We start from the raw sequence: 19,095 nt of genomic DNA on the forward strand, positions 1-19,095 counted from the left end.
TTGGTATAATGCCTTTTCAAATCCCTATCCCTATTGTTTCCATCTAGAGGGCATGTACAGCTCATTTACAACATGCATCGTGTCCCTATCTCCAGGATGCACAGCCCATCCTAAGTGACATTTCCCAATAGACTCACCAGTTATGCAAAAGCACAGGGGGAAGGCATGCCCATACTTTGGTCATTGCTCTGCCAATATAGAGAGCAAAAGAATATGAATACAAGAGACTTCATAAAAATATAGATATAGATACGCTTTCATCTCTTTTTGGCAATGACTGAATCATCTGATAATTTCAGCATTATTTTGTTTGCTGTTGCAAAATTCCCTGTATACTTCATAGAAGCTCTAACTTGTTTCTCAGGTGGAGCAAGTCCTATTTCAGCAGAGGAAAAATGTGAGGAATGAGAGTCAGATGATGATGCTTTGAGAGTTAATAAACTGAATATGTTTAAAATAGACCTCACATCCGTTAGAAGTTCCCTTTCTATTAAGTATCCTCCCTGAAGTAACAGTCTGCAGACGCAAGTTCAGGAAGGATTGAAGATCTCCCGTCTGCTTTGTATCTAAGAGATGCAAATTTAGCTGCATATTTCTCCACATACAAAATTCAAGTCTAGCTACCACAGGAATTTTATTCCTCATTTTATAAAAATTAACTGATAGTAGTCCTGTAAATCAGTACTCAGAAACAATGAAAGAAAGTTTATATTGTGAAAAATACATATTTTAATAAAATTTAAAAATGCAATACCAGCAAGGTGCTTTCTGTTCTCCAGGTAAATTATGCTGTGAAATTAAGACTGTATCAAAGAACTCTACACAGCTTAGAAATACAAATTCTTCCCTTTTGTGCATGTTCCAGCCTTTCTCAAAACAGAGGTGCATTATTGAACCTTTCAAAAAATTCACTGTGCTAGAGCCTGCAGTATAACAGCCAAACTATAGAATTACAGCTCCTTAAGGTGAAATGTATGTAAAAGTTTTCCAAAATATTGTCTTATACATGGTGAACTTCCTTTTGGAGTTGAGAGATGTTTGGACATGTCCATGTAGTTTCCATGCACTTCAAAACCAGGCTGAGAGGAGCTAGTGGACATCTCAGAGTTAAATATAAGGGAAAATCCAGATTACTTTTCATATGTCACTGACAACAGCACACTCACACTCTGCCATGCAGGAGTTTCCACATGAGGCTCCAAGCCCAGGTGTTCATTTTCCCCATACAGCTTCACCCATGAAGAACAGAACAACTCATCCTCTCCTGGTCCCAGCCACTCCTGTCCCAGGACTTCCCATTATATTGGATAACAATGAGCAGGAAACACAAGAATCACACCCCAACTACTGCTTGGGACGTCTGGTTCATGCAGAAGTCATTAGCCCCTGAAAACTACTTGCACCCTTCTGGCTTCTGGGGCTCCTAAATAGGCTTCTGCACTTCGTGAGAACCACTTAGTAACAGGCAGATAAGTCTAAAAACTGTAAGCTTTGTAAGCCTTTTGCTAATTTGTAGTTCTCTTGAATCACATATGCAAATGAATATTTTCTAATACATTTTCTCTTTATAAATAAATGGATCAAGAAGCCATTTCACAAAGGAAAAAACAGAAAGGCCATTCAGAGCTGCTTGGTAGCTCAATCCCACCGTGGTGCAGTGAGAAAGGAGAAAGATCAAAGCAGCACACTTGGCTGTTACAGCATCCCCCTGGGGCAAAACATCCTGAGGTTCCTGATCTCAGATTCCAAGGATCCTAATTCCTGCATCCTAATTCCACTACACTCCCACTGACAAATATGAGACTGCACACAATATGAGCAGATCCCACTGGCATGTTCATAAGTGGAGACAGGATGGGGATTTCTAGCACTGAGTCTGATAAGAACAAGGGCAATATCTGGTCGCCTCTGCATCCCCTTATTAAACTGCCAACGCCCTTCTTGGTTTTTAACAAGACCATTGCAGAGCTGGTTCTGGTTCAACATAAGGCTTTTCAGAGATGGTTATCCCTTCAGGCCTTTCCCAGAAGACCAAAACACAATAAAGATTGGGTCTTTATGCACTCTGCCCTGAAGCATTGAAAAAGAGGATCTTTTCTTTATTTTGCAGGAACGAAAATGTTGCAAAGGCTTCTTTGGCCCTGACTGCAGACCATGTCCAGGAGGTTTCTCCAAACCCTGCTCTGGAAATGGGCAGGTAAACAGAGCATCCAGCAGCACCCTGCACTCCAGACAGGGGAAGGATGAACTGCATCCCAAAAGTCCCTGGAGTATTTCTGCACAACAAGAATGTTGGGCTCCACAAGGGCTGCCCCCTTCATCTGTGTCCAGTGATGGCTGTGAATTTCAGGTTCAGTTATAGCTAAGAGGGAAAATGAACCTCTCAAATGTCCAAATTGCAGATTCCTAGGGTTGCAACACACAGGCAAGGCTGAGTGGCCCATTCTCATGCTTATAATTTGCACAGCACAAAGTAATGACCCAGCTACCTATTCTCACATAAGAACTGCAAAGAAAGGTAAAATATATAGCAGCAAAGAAAAAGCATAAGGAAAGTTTTTGCTTTGAAACATCTTTTTCAGCAAAGCTGGGGTTCTTCCTGAGAGTCTCTCAGAATCATAAAACATGGACAGGAATGTAGTCTCGTTCCTAGGGTAAAGATCTGTTTGAATTCCTACATAACAATCACCTCCCTTCCATATCACAGTGCATGGATGGCCTGCATGGAAATGGGACCTGTGTTTGCTCTGAAGCATTTCAAGGCTTGAGCTGCCAGTTCTGCTCAGACCCTGGCAAATATGGACCTCAGTGTGACAAAGGTAAGTGCAGCTCTGTAGCCTCAGCATAAGAGCATGGGCTATTTCTATTGAACCCTAGTGATGATTTGGTAGGAGTTAACTGGTTGCTAAACAGTCCCTGTGGAGGATGAGCAAGATGTTCCTGGGGTATTTTCATTTCTTGTTTCAAAGAGACACATCATAAGGCCAGGGTCAGTGTAAATATTCTAAATCACTTTTTGGAGGGGGCATAGCTTGTTTTGTACTAATTTATTGTTCTTTTGTACTAATCTATTGTTCTCCTCACACAAGTAATTGTAAAGAAAATCTTTACTATTCTGTTCCCATCTGCTATTGCCCACAACAGAACAGATTCTGCCTGCAATGACAAACACACGAAACCTAAGAACAACTAGACCTATAAACAAGTTGTGTTTAGGCTACTTAACTGTCCTTACTGAATAATTTCTGCTCTATTTTATATCTTATAGTTCTTCACTGACAGATTTAATTCTACTGAGCCAAACCATAATACATTTGAGAGTCTACAGCATATACAACATCAAATATAAATACATTCCTCCTCTACAAAACCATTTTTAGCCTTCTTTGTTATGAAGCAGCCTGCCATTCATGAAGCACAACTCACTTGAAGGTTCAGAGGTACATGGACAAAAAATGAGACACTAATTCCATAAGGAATGGTGGTATCTCCTAAACTCCAGTTCCACCAAAGTAATAAGTGTTTGCTTTACTAGTGTTTGCTTTACTAGTCACCACTGGCCATTTCTTTGGAATGCACAAAACTTTCCTGCTGTGTCCCCAGCAGCCCTAATCCACCCAGTACTAGCAAAGCGCTGGCATGTCTGTGCTGATGCTCTGTGTACCCAGCACTGTGCAATCTAGGATCTGTGGGCTCAGTGCTTAAAGGCTTACCCTGTCACTGAAAGCACAGCAAAAGTCATGCAGTGAATAACTTTTACAGTCTAGGGCATAGCATTTTGTTTCTACTTCTCTGAAGCACTTTGAAATTCATTGGTAAGAGTAGTGTAAAAATACAACATACTTTAAATAGTTACTCATAAAACACACCTGAAAAGACATGGCTGTGATTAACAAATAAGTTCTCCATCAAAGTGAGATTAAAAAATACAAAAGTTTAGATTGTTGAAAAAAATAGGAATAGCTGATTCATAAGAAATGCTATGTAAGGATAAATGCCTTTTTCCACTGTGGAATTCCACAAAGTAATTTATATCTGGTAGAGTGCCTCTGCATTCATGGGAAGTGTGATAACCAAATTGACAGCGACGGGACCTGTGTTCCTGGATCCTGCAGAACTGGATACATAGGGAAACTCTGTGAGAAGCCAATTGTTCCCTGTGAGCCCTCCCTACAGCTCTGCCATGCACATGCAGACTGTCAGCTTAGCAATGGCACAGTGAGGTAAGTCAGTAACTTGCATCAAATTAATATTCACAGTGCTGCAACCCCTTTCTGTTTCCCTGACCAAAACAGTCCCTGGCAGCAGTGCACAGACAGCAGCCACTGCAATCCTGCTATGCAGCAAATAAGCATAATCATGCACCACATCAGCCTTGAGTTGCAAGATAATAATTATGAGTTCTCAATATCCTGTACCTTATATATTTAACACTGAAAGATAGTTGCATACAGATCTGATCCTTGATTAAAAGCCTCCCTTCCTACCAACATCTACAGAGGATTTTAGGAAGCTCTTTGTTCTAATCACCCCTTAGTGGTTTAGGAGTTTGAGCCTTGCTGATAAAGGATGAAATTCTCAAGAGTTTGAGCATAGATATCTCACTCTGGTCAGCTCAGGTAAGTTTTGCACACCACAGCACCACAGAATTCAGCAGATTCCCCAACCCTGGTCACAAAACTCTGTTACTGCTTCAGCTGCCCTGCACTTGCCTGAAGCTCACCTTCAAGTTTGCCTCTTGCTGAAGTGTATCCGTAATGAGTCATGACAAAGCACAATGGGGGACGCTGCCGAACCTGAGTGCCTAAGTAATTCCCTCCGTATAGATTAATCCTGGGGAGGGACCTAGGGAAACAGGGGGGGCTCATTTTCTTGTACTCATTTCAGGGAGAGAGCCATCTTCTGTGTCACTGGAAGAGAGCATAGCCAATGCACAAATATTTTAGAGCTGTTAGCTCAACTTTGCAATGATAACATCAGCTCAGAATTAATTTCACTCCCTGTCACATATGCAGAGAATGGATCCCTGATTTGACTCTAATTAATCCAGTCAACATTTTGGGAAAAAAAAAGGTAACATACACACTTGAGCTACTTGCATCATGAATCCAAAGTTACCAATTTTCAGCTGCCTATAAATAGCATGTTGAAGTGGAAAACAATCACTGTAATTTAGAGCTGTCCTGTCACGTGTAACACCTCCTTCCTCCTCTTGTCTCTGTAGCTGTGTTTGCAAACCTGGCTATGAGGGAGATGGCTTGAGCTGCAGCCAAGTTGATCCTTGTGCTATTTTAAATCCTGGTGGCTGCAATATCAATGTAAGTACATGCTTTTCCCACAGAAAGGTAAGCAAAGAGGAAGATTTGGCCAGAAACTTCTGCAGAAGAGTTACAGTTTTCATTGGAGTCCCAGGCTCTTTCCCCAGATACCACTACAGAGCTTACAGAAGCCTTACGGCTAAAGCCCTATGTCCCCTAAGAGTCCTGAATGGCTGCCTCTGCATCTTCCCCCAGGCTGAGTGTGTTCAGACAGGCCCAGGGGAGCACAGGTGTGTTTGCCAGGCAGGATGGTCAGGCGATGGAAGGGACTGCTCAGCCATCAACAACTGCCTGTTGCCCACCACGGCACGGTGCCACAAGAATGCCACCTGCATATACATTGGGCCAGGTCAGGTAGGTCCTTGCATTCAATGTCATCTTCAGTGCATGTCCTCAACCATTTTGTTCTGCCAGAGCTTGGGCTTCCTATCCTGTTTTCTTCCCCAAAGCCTCCTCTCCCCCTTACAGCAACGATGTTATTTCCACAGGGTGCTCTCTACCCAAAACAGTCTCCCTAAATTCCAGTTTCAGTGTCTATGTGGTGGTGCTGTGGCAGCAAACACATTTTTAGAAAGTACATAAGTAGATGTCAAGTATAAAGGTCTTCTGCAGATATTAGTCAGTGTCATTCCACTGAAGCCAATGCTAAGCTACAGAAACACAGAGAAACTAATTCACCATGTCTAGAATATGCACACAATTTCAATCTTTTTAATGAATTGCCATGTTTTATTGAAATAACAGAATGACTGTAAGTGTAAGGATGGATTTCAGGGGAATGGAATTGAATGCACACCCATAAACTTGTGCCTGGAAAAAAATGGAAAATGTCATCATCTGGTGAGTAATTAATCATTCCCTGAACAAAGTGTTCAGATACATATCACACTTCACCTCCTGCGCACACCATAAAATTTATTTGCCATTTCAAGCCTGCAGTTTCTTTTTGAGAAAGTACTTTCCAAGCAGTTCTACAAGCACCAAAAACTGTGTGAACCACATCAGTATGGTACATGAGCTGAGGATAGACTGCAAGGGCTCTCCCTAGTCTGCCAGTACAGAAGGATTATCTCAAGCCTGGAATAAATAAATGCTGGTTTTCTACCAGCAACTACTACTGTGGATGCACTATCCTGTTAGGATATTTACCCAAGTCAAGAATCTCTACCAGGCATCTCTCAGCTTTATCAGTGGCTGCATGTGCTCTGCTGTGCCCTGCAGTCCCAGCCTCAGGTGGGGCACAGGAACAGAGCTGAAGTGAGGAACACCAGGAAGCAGAGGATGGAACTACCATATTCAGGGGAAAGAAAAAGGCCCAGAATAGGTAGGGAGGAAACAAGAAAAGGTGGAGCAACCAAGGGGTTAGATTCCTACAGACTTAGGGCATGGTGGGTGGGGGAGGGAGTTAGTGCCCTGGGTTGATGGAGTGTGCCCTACAGGAAGGTGAAAAAAAGCTTCTTTGTATGTTTATGTTTGTATATAAACAGGTCTTAGTAGGAGGCTTCACAGGCCACCCTTGCTGGAGTGGTCTCCTGAGTATTTGACCAATTCTCTCTCTTTCTGGTTCCAAGGCAACATGTCAGCTCAACTATTCTCGTGGCTGGGAATGTGTATGCCCAGAGGGCTACGAGGGGGATGGTACAATATGCTATGGAAATGCTGCAGATGTAAGTAAGGTGGTCACTTCCTCTGGGCACAGGACCTGCTGCACAGGTCTTACCCTGGATCTTGAACAGAGAGAGTAGCAGAGCCTTTATAAACAGTCAGAAAAATATGATACCCACCAGTGATCTCTGCAAAGGGTATTCCAGTGGGAGATGCTTGCCTGATTCATAAATTATCTGTTTGTGTTTAAAAACATGGCTTGGAAATGGGCCTAAGGGAGCAGAGCATATTTCTGGCTTCAAACAATTTGAAAGTTTGCAATTGAAAACAAATTGAAAAATGGCAATCCTAGAGTCCAGACCTGCAGAAGTGCTAAGCACTCACCTGCCAGCTGGGAGCACCAAGCAGTACATTCTTCTGAAGCTCTGCCCTGCAGTCTCTCTCAGTGGAAATGATCAGTTTATCATGTTGAAACAAACTGTGCTGATCCCCAGGCAGATAAAACCAAACAAGTCAATTGGTGAAATAAATATGCATTTAACAGCACAGGAAAAATGAAAGTGTCCTCAGTCTCAGCTCCTGGCAATAATCTTATATGATTCTCAGCACTATCTGCCACCCCTGCTTATACTATCGTCCATCTCTGTTCTAAGTACTGTGGCAGAGTAAGGGCTGGGAAATGTGTAAGATGCTGTACAAATATCAGCTAAAGCAACATATATTTCAATCAATTTTATATAGAGTTAAGAGAAGAATTAAGTTTTAAATCACAGGAAATTAATGCTTAGCCTGGGGTCAGTACACAGTACATACCAGGGTCAGGTACACACCTAAGCAATCCGTGGCCTAATTTTCAAGAATTGGTAACTCACCATTCCCATTACCAGAAAGTATCTGTATTAAGAAAACATTAATTAGATGGCTTTTCACACACTCCGAAAACCTCCTCCTCTGTGTCACATCAGCCAGGCCAGACACGGTGGGTTGCAGCACAGTCAAGAGCATTTTGGTACAGATAATTATAGCTTACAAACTCATTGATCTCTCTTCTTTCTAATCAGGAGCTATCCACTCTGTCAGAAGCAGCTGCTTTTAACCAGTGGGTTAATGTAAGTATACTTATTGGTTAATTTCTGTAGTATGTTCAGGTTTGCAGAAATACATGAGCCTTGTAGAAATGGGAACATCACAGCAATATTTCTGTCAGAGAGAGGAAGCTGAAGACCTAGAGAGACATCAGGGTGCCTTTCCCATCAGTTGTGGAGGGGTTGATCATCTGGTTCCCTATTTCTGCCTGATAAACAACTTCTGAACCCAAATTCAGTGAGTAAGGAAGCTCCACAAGCAGCAGACGTAGTGCTCTCTGAGGCAGGGAGCGACATAAGCCATGATTGGTTTTCCATGAAAACACACTGCAGTCCAGACAAGCAGCAGCAGTGTGCAAACAGAGCCTGAATATGACCCCAGCTGTCTCCTTTCAACTTCTCTCATTCAATAAAATGACAAGTGGGAAGGGAAGGCAATGCCTTACTCCCCCATTTTCACGTGCCCCACAGTAGGAAAATCCAAACGTACGACTAGACTGTGCTCCTGCCACAGCAAAAAAGCAGGAAAAAACTCAGAAAAAATTCAGTGTGTGCAGGCCTGACTGAGCTGCAGGAAATAGAATCATAGAATGATTTGAGTAGAAAAGGACCTTTAAAGGCCATCTAGTCCAATCTCTCTGCCATAAGGCAGGGACATCTTTAACTAGATCAGGCTGCTCAGAGTCCTGCCCAGCCTTACCCTGAATGTCTCCAAGGATGGGTCATCCACCACTTCCCTGAGCAACCTCTTCCAGTGTTTCATCACCCTCATTGAAAAGAAAAATTTCTTTCTTATATCTAATCTAAATCCACTCTTTTAAAGTTTAGAACCATTATCCCTTATTCTTTTGCAAAAGGTCCTGCTAAAAAGTTTTTCCCCATCTTTCCTAAAAGCTACTTTTAAATACTGAAAGGCCACAAAAGGTCTCCCTGGAGTCTTCTTTTCTCCAGGTTGAGCAGCCTCAATGTGGAAAGAGATTAACTTGTTTGGCTCCAGATTATGGAAGGAACATCAAAAACAGGTTTAAACCCCAAAGTTTTAGATACGCTGGTTGTCAAAATCTACTTTCTATTTTCAGATGCAATCATTTATGACTGGAGCAGCAGTAACATTTGAAGTCCTATCCCGCTGTGATTGGAACTGTATGAACAAAGATCAAACAAGTTGCTCCCACAAAGAGCTTAAAACCTAAATGTGGGAAGTGTACAGCAAATACATGGTGAACAAAAAAAGGACAGTTATGTGTTAATGAATATCATCAGAAGCAGAAGTCACAGCACATTAGTTGCTTTAAGGCATTTCAAAGTTAGATGGCTTGGGGATCATTAAAGTACATAATTGCAAGGACCACCTCAGGGAGCTTCTTAAGAGAGCTCAATGTGGCTAATTCAAGTCAGTTGTCTGCCTGGCCCTCAGCTCAGATTGTGGCACTGGACACTAAAGAATTTAAAGAAATGGGCATAATAGGAAATGCTGTTCACCTGCTAATCTGCTCTTTAGATAATGAGGGAACAAATCAGAGGGAAGATTCTGTAAAATCTATTGAAACAGAGATGTGGAAATTTCTGCTACACTTCAGAGAAATGCTATCACTTCAAATAAACATTGGTAACTACAAACATGAGCAAAATAGGGAGGTATCTCCATCTGTGTTTTTTTAACTTTGTACTTGAGCAGGAATGGGATGTTTATCACTTTTCATAACCAAATATTTTTCTTGCTGGTCAGGAAGGATGAGAAGGGGAAGTTTGTTGCTCTTTCTATATTTAAATATTTGGAAGGTGATAGGGATGATGGCTAGAAAGAAAGATGATCTTAACAGAGAAAAAATTCCCAGCTATTTAAGGGAACTGATTCCCTTCTTGACTTAAAACCCAACATAAGTAATGAAGGACTATCCAAATCCAAAACAAGCCAGCTTCCAGGCAGCATACCAGCTGCAAAAAGGTAGAATGCAAGCTCATATTGCTCCCTCAAGTCTTGCAGTATCAAAAAATGGCAAGTTGTGGAGCCTGTGAAAAACTTGGAGAACCCTATCTTCAGCAAGATCACATGTAAATATTTAGCTTTCCATTAAAAAAAAAACCAAAAACACACGACTGGAAAAATCCTCTCCACTGGAAACTCTTTCCATCCTTAAGGCAGATAAAAAAATGAAAGATGAATTAATTTGTGCATGCTACAGATCTCACAATACCCATCTAAAATTAGAGCTGTCAGCAGCAAGCTCCACTGCAGTGCTAGTGGGCACAGATAACTCTTGGACATCTTGAAAAAAATCCCAGCCATGTTAAATAATACCCTTCTTCCAAATGTGCAAATGTGTCACTTTATGTTGTGGAAGTTTCTTATATCATGGTTCATACTCCTATCTATTAAACAGTATGTAGTGGTCTGCAAGAGGAAGAAACTTGAATTTATGAGGAACCACTAGCATTTATCACCTTTTTTTTTAACATTCATCACCTTAAAAAAAAAATTCAAGTGCATAATACAAAACCTATGAGACAGGCTAACATTCGTGGGGGTCAAGTTATGTGTGCCATAATAAGAAACAATTCTGACCTGAACATTATCTCTACCCTTTAAATGCTGGCAATCTCTACTGTAAAAAATAGACACGCATTTGCCATTTTTGTACAGTTTTAAGTGCTATTGTTCAAGTCATTGCTCAGTATAATTGTTTTTTTCCTTTCCAGGCTGGTCACAAAGTATGTCACATACTCCACCTCGCTTAAAATGTCACCAGCTACTATTTCTAGAGCATCCTTAGAATTAATTATTTTATCCCCTTTACTTTCATGCAGGAGGCCAAGATAAACTCAGTGTTGTCCACCACCTCAAACCTAACTGTCCTTGTGCCTTCTCTGCAAGCAATTGAAAACATGGATGAAGATGAGAAAGCCTTTTGGATGTCAAAAAGTAACATTCCAACTCTCCTTAAGTACGTTAATGGTTTGGGGGATTGGCTTTTTAAATTAACTGGGTTTTATGCTAAACAAACATTTGGTTTGAAGCCACTAGAGCAAGACAAGCATTTTGATTTTAAAGGAAGGGCATAGGATTCTCCTTCTAGTTCCAGCGGTATAAATCTCTGTAGCAAGGCCACTAGGAAAAAAAGTGGCCTTATTTATATTATGTCAGAAACATTTAAAGGTTGAACAGCCATGTTTAAAAATCAAAACAGGGCTGAACAGGGTGTTGTAGGAGCAATTCTTGCTTAAAACCACAGTTTTAGACACACTAAGCATGTTTATCTGAAATAAGAGAAAGAAAAAAGAGAGATAAAATACAAAACATTCAAATCCAGTTAATTTCCTTTAGGTATCATGTACTGACAAGAGCTTACAGCTTTGCCGATTTCCAGAATTTATCATCCTCTAACATGCTGCCAACATCGCTACAGAGCAAATTCCTACACTTGTCTAAAGAAAATGGGGTGAGATGACCTGCAAACCACTGTACTATCATTCACCAAAACCTGACCATCACTGCCACTGACTTTCTTGTAATACAAAACCACACAGACGTTATGTATATTTTTAAAATACATGTCATAAAATTAAAGGCATAGTTCAATTATATTGGCCCCTCTGGGAGAAACATTAGCATGTTTCTCTCTACCACTTTACATCACCAAAATCTGTCCACAATATTCTTAATTTCTAATGTGCCGGTAGCTGCTGCAAACACTGGACAGTCTTGTAACCAAGCAGAAGAGAAGTCCTTGCCTGGAGCAGCCTCTGTGAGCTAAATTAAGACAAAGAGCATCAAGGAAACCAAATAACTTAATTTAGGGAACTTGGAAGATAGGAGGAAGCAGTGATAACACATGTCTCCACATACACAACTTGATAGTCCTAAACCACCCGAGGGTACTTTTAATGGTAAATAACAAGTTACAGCCCTTACCCTTTAGCCTTTTTATTAGATAAATTTCACGTTCTGAGGAGGATTTCCTGGAAATACACAAATCATATTTAAGCACTTCATCCCCATTAAGGGAGAGGGAATTTCCCCTCACCTCCATGCTCCAAAGGAAAAGTTATGAACAGGGTCCTTCAAAGCTGCACAGAACTCGGAGGGTGTAAATCGGCTCAGAGCTCAGCCTACCCCGTGGCTGGAGGCAAGTGCACCTAACCCCAGGTAACCAGTCCAGTGCAAGCAAGCCCAGGGCTTTGCCAGTCTGCACACAGGGAACAACAAAGAGTCCTGAAGTCCCCTGCCCTGTGCACGGTTCCCTGAGGGTAGCCCAGTCCCTGGTGTGAATTGGTGTGAGTGGTGCCATGGGGCAGCCTAGGCAAGCATTTGGGAAGGTGTGGAAATCCACAGTGGGAGCTGCTGGGAAATCACCAGCCCCACAACGTGAACACAAACCCTCTCTCCTCTCACTTTTCCAGAACCTGACCCTCGGGGGCGCGCACTTTGTGGCCAGTGACATTGCATCCACAAATGGGGTCATTCATGTTATTGATAAGGTATACAATATATTGACAAGGATTTGTTCCTCTGCACCACAAGCAGTGCAAAACCATTAACCTGTGGAAAAAACCTGTGCACAGAACAGCATTTTGTCCTGCAACTGATCTTTGCAGGTGATGTGGGATATCTGCTCCTTTGCAGGTCCTGACCCCACTCCGTAGCGCTGTCATGCCAAGGCTGCTGGCCCGCCTGGAGCAAATGCCTGATTACTCCATTTTCAGGGGCTACATTATTGTAAGCTTTCACATCATTTTAACAATGTTTTCACCACAGAGGAAACTCTCTGCTTTGTTTGCATTTCAGACTAGTATCAGACTATCAGTGGTTGTTTTGATTTTTTAAATGTGTTTCACAACAGCAATATGGTCTGGCCAACGACATAGAAGCAGCAAACACATACACAGTCTTTGCCCCGAGTAACGATGCCATAGAAAATTACCTACAGGATAAGAAATCTGCTACTCTGGTATGTATTACTCACAAAGCTTGTCCTAATATTTCAGTATTTCATCTTTGTTTGAAGTGGATGGGTTAGGAGGACACAGATATAGGAAGAGAATTGTTTCCCATAAATCCAGTAAGTTAGGTTTTGTCTGTAACACCAGAGAAGGTGAAATGGAATGGATCTACCTATATTTTCCTGACTTGCTGGAAGAGCCTAGCTATTTGTTCTATGTTTTGACCTTTTTTTTTGGTTTGGGATTTTGAGAGGTTTTTTATGTAAAGAAGATCAGTGCAGGAGTCACCAGAAAAAACACTGAAATTAGTTTTTTAGATGAACAAACTCCAGTCCCCTGACATCGCTAATACCCCATCATTAATAATGCCATGAAATATTCTGACTCTTTCCTAAAACTATCCAGATGCTGGCCTTGTTACTCCTGCAGGAATGCTGCAGCAACACTCTCCCTCTGGCATTTGTACCCTGACATCTATACAACTTCAAGAGGCCTTCTCAGTCTTGTTGGTTTCCCCCCAAGATAAGCTTTTTCTGCACCATTCCAGCAGCTTTCTTCATATTTTCTCCAATTTGAAACAGCTTTTTAGATTGCACTTATCAAGAGCCACGCACCTTGCAGAGGAAGCTTCACGCATGATTTGCCCAATGGCTTCAATTCTTCCCCATGTCTTCCAAAAATATTTACCCTGCCACACTCTATCCCTACTCGCATGGTCTTCATTTATAGCCAGGAAGCTGAGGAGCATAGGGTTTAAATGACTCATCCCAAATAATTTACCAAAAACAACAGACCCATGGCAAAATTCCCACATTCACAAGTGATCAATCTTCATCTGCTCCAATGGCCTTTGAACACTATTTTAGTTGTTTCTTGACACGATCCTCATTTCCATGCCAATACAAGAAGAATTTATAACAAACTTTGAGAGACACATAGGACATCAATCCCAGTAGATCTGGAGTACACACGCACAGAAAAATCATTTTTATTTCCACTACTCACCAATGTTTCTTCAGATTTTCTTCCATCCTCCCAACCTTGCCTGATGTGGCAATCTGAGGAAAAAAAATCAAAAAACAAGCATAAGATTAAGTCTGCCTGAAGCTTAACCCCTTTGTGAAACACTTGGAAAAACTCTGCTGCAGAGGGAAGAGCTTGGCATAGGGAGAAGATCCCATTTCTTGGCCCTGATGAGGCAAGATGTCCTAATTCTTCTGGTGATTAAAGACAAATCAAGATGGAACAGTGTCAGCTTTTCCTACAATTCATCGAAGTCAGGACATTAAATAGGGCTGCACACTGATGGAGACTAGCTCTATCTTAATTTCCACTTTCTCATATGAAAATATTTCTTGTGGAAAATCTGTGGAACAAGGCCAGCCCTAAGAGATGCCATAGCCTCTCTTTCACTCTGTGGGCACAGCTGGGCAACATCACAAATCTCACATCCTGGAGCTGCTTCCTGCTTTCACACACTTCTGAAAGAGCAGAACAGGAGCAGCATGGACATTCAGAGCAAGGGGACAGCAAGCAACAGGATTTCCCCACAAGCACCTTTTATTGCAAAGACAAAGTTGCACTATCACAGCACTATCTGTTGGCTAGACAGCTCCTAAACTCTCCAACACTCCAACTTCTTTCACATTGGTCAATCTTTCCCCAACACCTCCTGCTTCTGCTTCCTCCTTCTACTCAGGAAGAGCTGCTTCAGAATAAGATGCAGAAGCCTTGGGAAACCCACATAAAATTCTCATATAGAGACAGTAACTTCATCACTTTTCAATGAAATATGAATACACTCTACCAACCAGGCATAGAAAACACTTTCAATTAAAGGCAATTAAAAGCAGTCTTCATTGACTGAAGATGCCCTTAAAGATTATATATAGGGATATAAAAATATAGATAGACAGATACAAAAATTGCTCTAAACATTCACCACAGTTTATTCCCCTATAGGTTATTCAGGGATTCCCAAAGGAAAAAGGAATAGGTATGGAAAGAGTATAAAAACACTCATGAATATGCAGTCCTTCATGTCAAATGAACCCATGAAGTTCAGAGTCCTAAAAAGTCCTCTGACTTTTCCCTGAATTCAGTGGCCAGCCCTATTCACAGAAACACACTACAGGCTCAAGCAAACCTTGGTCCTCTCAGGTCACCAGCCTTTCACCCTCCATGGTCAAAACATTTTCATTGTGGCAAGAATGCTGACTCTCTACAGGAGGAAATACGGAATAACCTGCCTACTGGAGAAGTTTCTCTTTAAATTTGGGCAATGTTTGGATTAAACCCTCTGGAAAATGCTACCCCTAGGAAGTTTTCATTCTTTATTACATAGCTCTGAATGTAATTTGTGTTGGCAGGATGAAGGCCAAATCCGCTACCATGTTGTGCTGGATGAGAAGCTCCTGAAGAACAACCTGCACAATGGCATGCACAGGGAGACCATGCTAGGGTTCTCCTACCAGGTTGGGTTCTTCCTCCACAACAGCCAGGTACTGCTGTCTGCACCTGCTGGGAGAAACAGGTTTCCTGCTTTTTACAAATCCATCTTCAGCTTTAAACTGGTGTCAAAAGAACCTGTGCATCCCTCATTAGCTTCTGTGACTCAACAGCACAGAAGATGTTACTCAAATGCAAGGCCTGTCTCAGACCTGCTTAATTCAAAGTCACCCTTGAAGGTATCTGTAACTGAAATTGATTTCAGTTGTGCTGTTCAACTTTAGAATTGAATTTTTGGTATCTGTCTCTAGTAACTACAAGCCTGAATTCCAGAGCAGTCATTAATCTGACTTCCAAGGGCTAGTAGAAACCTGCCTTCAATGATAAAATATTAATTCTATTTTCTGTAGATTCACTCCACTTTCATCCTAGGAGCTCAAAGCACTGGGCAACAAATGTGAATTGCCTTTCAATACCATTCATGGAAAAATCAGGTACAGCAAGATTAAGAGACAGGGCCTGGAAGGAAACTTGGTCCTTCTCTGTCCCAGAACTCTCTCTGGGTATAGGCAAAGGAAGACAGAAAGCTTCTCTCTCACAGAGTTTCAGCCCTGCTCTTTGCTCTGCTCATGGCTGAGACTTGAAAAAGCACCTGCAGTGGGACTGTTGCTGGTGAGGGCACTTTGGGAGTGTGAGGTATCACTGAGATGATAAGAGCTTCTTCTTGACAGAGCAGCTGCTTGAGAGCCCCACATCCCCTGGGCATAGCAAACCCACCTTTTGGCATGCCTTAGGCTCCTTCTTCATAGTCTTTACACCCCTTGGAAAAAGCTGCTCTGCCAAATCCTGTTGCTAAGAAATTTCAACAGGCTGCAAGTCATCACATTTAACCCTCCAGTGCAGTGAAGCAGTTAAATGCAGCAGCTGGAATATGAGCAAGTGCCTGATGGCACTTTGTTGGTTTTCCTTAAGTGATCCCTGTGCATTTCTCTCTTTCTTCCATCTCCTACTGCTCAAGTCACCACAGAGCCATGGAACATCTCTGCTGTTCTCTAACTGATTGCATGTCTTTTGCAGCTATATGTAAACAATGCTCTTATAAGCTATGCAAACGTTGCCACAGACAAAGGAATTATTCATGGTCTGGGAAAGGTCCTGGAAATCCAGAAGAACAGATGTGATATCAATAATACTGTGATCATTGTAAGTGGTCCTGTTCATATAGAAGCTTAAAGCCCCTCAGAGACCTATAACCAAAGTTCAAATGTATGGGCTATGTAATACTACTTGCCAGCAAGGAATGCACACATTTTCCACAAAGGATATGCCTACCAGAGTTTTAACATCTCTTAAGACAACTTTGGTCCTGAAATCAGTGTTCTGACAGCCTGGATAAAATCTAATCAGAGTAACTCAGGAATAAGAAATTCCTGACCTCTAATATTCAGATAATATTAATATTAAATTATTCTAATACATAATAATTTGTAACCAGACCACTTGTTTATAAAGTGGGGGGTTTCATTTCAGAAGAGCAAATAAAAATAACCAAATGATCTTTCCTTCTTCCCCTTGGGGGAAGGGTGTCCGCACAGAGCTCCTCGTAAGGATATTCTTCCTTGCTGAGCAGAACAGCTTCCCTCACCCTCTTTGCCAAAGGAGGCACCTCAAGGACTGGATTTAGAAATATGGCTGGAAATCATTCTTTTTCTATGAAATAACCTACTTACAGCTCTGTTCAGTCTGTTAACTACCTCCCATTTGTGTTGCTTAAGGAGAAGTGCAGAATTTGTTCACACCCATCAAGTTGTCCCCCAGGAACAAAAGAAATAGTAAGTATTTTTTCTTTAATGGTAGGGTTGTTGGATTTTTCATATAGAAACTGACTATACATGCATTCAATCCTATTTTTAATATAATTCCCTGAGTTTCAACAAAAGATGTAGTATTTATCTCAGCCTGCTACATATATTGCTTATAGTCAAGAGACTCAATCCACCTTGACCTCAGAGAATTGGTTGGGTTTTTTTAAATCTACCTGGGATCAAGGTAGCAGAAGGGCAGCTTAAAGATAGCTTTATCTTTCAAGGCCAATTTCTTATATGCACTGGGACAACTAAGACTCCTCAAACTGCAAAGTTAGGAGAGTTACATGTGGTCTGGAGTATGCCTGCTCCAGAAGGAATTACAGAACCAGCTTTGAGCCCTTCAAATAAGAGATGTACAGAAGGCAAACTCAATCCATCCCCAGCAATATGCTGTAAACTATGATCACAAGAAGACTTGGAGGTTAGAGAGATTTTGGATGCCCAGGTCCAACACATGATAACTGCAGATATTTAGAGTTTCTTGATACCTAACTTATCCGTGAATGCCTCTCCATTGGGGTTACATTTCCTTTATTATTATTTTTAATTTAATATGCTAGTAATGGTATTCCAAAGCAGATCAAGTCCCATCCACCTCATCAAAGTACTTGACTGTCAAAATCAAATTTTACTCCTCATAGGTAAAACTCAAATTCATTAACATTTCCTTTAAAATGAAAAACTGGATGGATTCTTGTCTCAATCTCCTCACGAGTGTATATTGAGATCAAAAGCTTTCTTCAGCAAACAATATTTCCCCAACTCTGTTCAGACCAAGAAGATGATTTTTAACAGCTGTTTTTGCACAACTTCCTAACTCAGTTTTCCAAGAATTAGAAATATCAGAAAATGGGTAAATGAAAAAAAAAAAAAAGTTTGTAAAACTTCTGAATAGAATCTGTTCACTTCTGAGCAAAGGAAATTTTAGACATCTGTAAAACACCACAAGACACTGAGTGAAACTGATCATATGTTCACTAGAAATTATTTAGCTAATACATTTTTATTTTTAAAAGTATTTCCTCTATTTTAATTGTGAATGTATGAGTCAGTGCACAGCATGCATAAAGTTAATGCCCCATTTTCTAACACATTGGAAAGTAGCTGATAGATATTATTCAGAAGTGCATCTGTTTCTCCAAAATTTTCTCAGCCAGGGGAGAAGAAATACTGTGTGCTCACAGAAAACCACATGAGACTGTACACCATCCAGATTGGGTGCCGGCCCAAGTGCGCTAAAACCGTCATTGTGAGTTCACCGCTTCTGTTGTGGTAAAAACCAGGAACCCCTTTCTCCGAGCTTCATCCTCCTCATAATTCCCACTGAGCACACACAACATGTTAAGGCAGCTCCTGACAGTATATTTATTTACCTTTATTCTGGACACAGCAGAGGTTGAAGGTTAAAGACTGATGATAGCTGCAGCACAGGAAGGTCCACATGGTGCAGAGGGAGGGTAGGTTTGGGAAGGGTAACCCTGTGCTTGTCCCTAGCAATTCTCCACCTCTCTCCGAGGTGGTGAAGGGCACCTGGGTCCCCAAGGACTTGGGGTGGCAGCCTGTGTCCTGGCACATTGAGGAGAATGGTCACAGACCAGCAGAGCTCATGCACTGCTAAAAGTCACAGAATCAAAGACTAGTTTGGGTTGGAAGGGACTTTAAAGATCATTTAGTTGCAACTACCCTGCCATGGGCAGAAACATCCTCCCCTTGACCAGGTTGCTCATAGTCCCCTACAACCTTGCCTTGAACTTCCAGGCATGGGGCCACTCATAACTTCTCTGGGAAACCTGTTTCAGTGCCTCACCACAGTAAAGCATTTCTTCCTCA

The 19,095-nt window shown here is 41.5% G+C and overlaps 1 protein-coding gene across 8 annotated transcripts in view; it reads left to right on the forward strand.

Moving 5' to 3' along the window:
- Positions 1 to 19,095, forward strand: part of STAB2 (stabilin 2) — a 75,857-nt gene that overhangs the window by 27,790 nt on the left and 28,972 nt on the right. For 7 of the 8 annotated variants that reach the window (XR_014589812.1, XM_083858977.1, XM_083858973.1 and 4 more), the window contains 17 exons: positions 2,111 to 2,197; positions 2,708 to 2,819; positions 4,043 to 4,223; positions 5,225 to 5,318; positions 5,514 to 5,672; positions 6,063 to 6,158; positions 6,890 to 6,985; positions 7,985 to 8,032; positions 10,817 to 10,953; positions 11,334 to 11,448; positions 12,410 to 12,487; positions 12,633 to 12,725; positions 12,850 to 12,957; positions 15,319 to 15,450; positions 16,475 to 16,600; positions 17,173 to 17,229; positions 18,419 to 18,514. Coding sequence is in view for 7 of the 8 variants with exons in the window: in XM_083858977.1 (XP_083715103.1) it covers positions 2,111 to 2,197; positions 2,708 to 2,819; positions 4,043 to 4,223; positions 5,225 to 5,318; positions 5,514 to 5,672; positions 6,063 to 6,158; positions 6,890 to 6,985; positions 7,985 to 8,032; positions 10,817 to 10,953; positions 11,334 to 11,448; positions 12,410 to 12,487; positions 12,633 to 12,725; positions 12,850 to 12,957; positions 15,319 to 15,450; positions 16,475 to 16,600; positions 17,173 to 17,229; positions 18,419 to 18,514 (1,815 nt within the window). In the remaining variant the exon portion in view is untranslated. The remainder of the gene's footprint in view (positions 1 to 2,110; positions 2,198 to 2,707; positions 2,820 to 4,042; positions 4,224 to 5,224; positions 5,319 to 5,513; positions 5,673 to 6,062; positions 6,159 to 6,889; positions 6,986 to 7,984; positions 8,033 to 10,816; positions 10,954 to 11,333; positions 11,449 to 12,409; positions 12,488 to 12,632; positions 12,726 to 12,849; positions 12,958 to 15,318; positions 15,451 to 16,474; positions 16,601 to 17,172; positions 17,230 to 18,418; positions 18,515 to 19,095) is intronic. The other variant, XM_083858976.1, reaches the window with a different exon arrangement.

Source organism: Zosterops lateralis, assembly GCF_965231275.1.
Source record: "Zosterops lateralis genome assembly, chromosome: 4".
NCBI lineage: Eukaryota > Metazoa > Chordata > Aves > Passeriformes > Zosteropidae > Zosterops > Zosterops lateralis.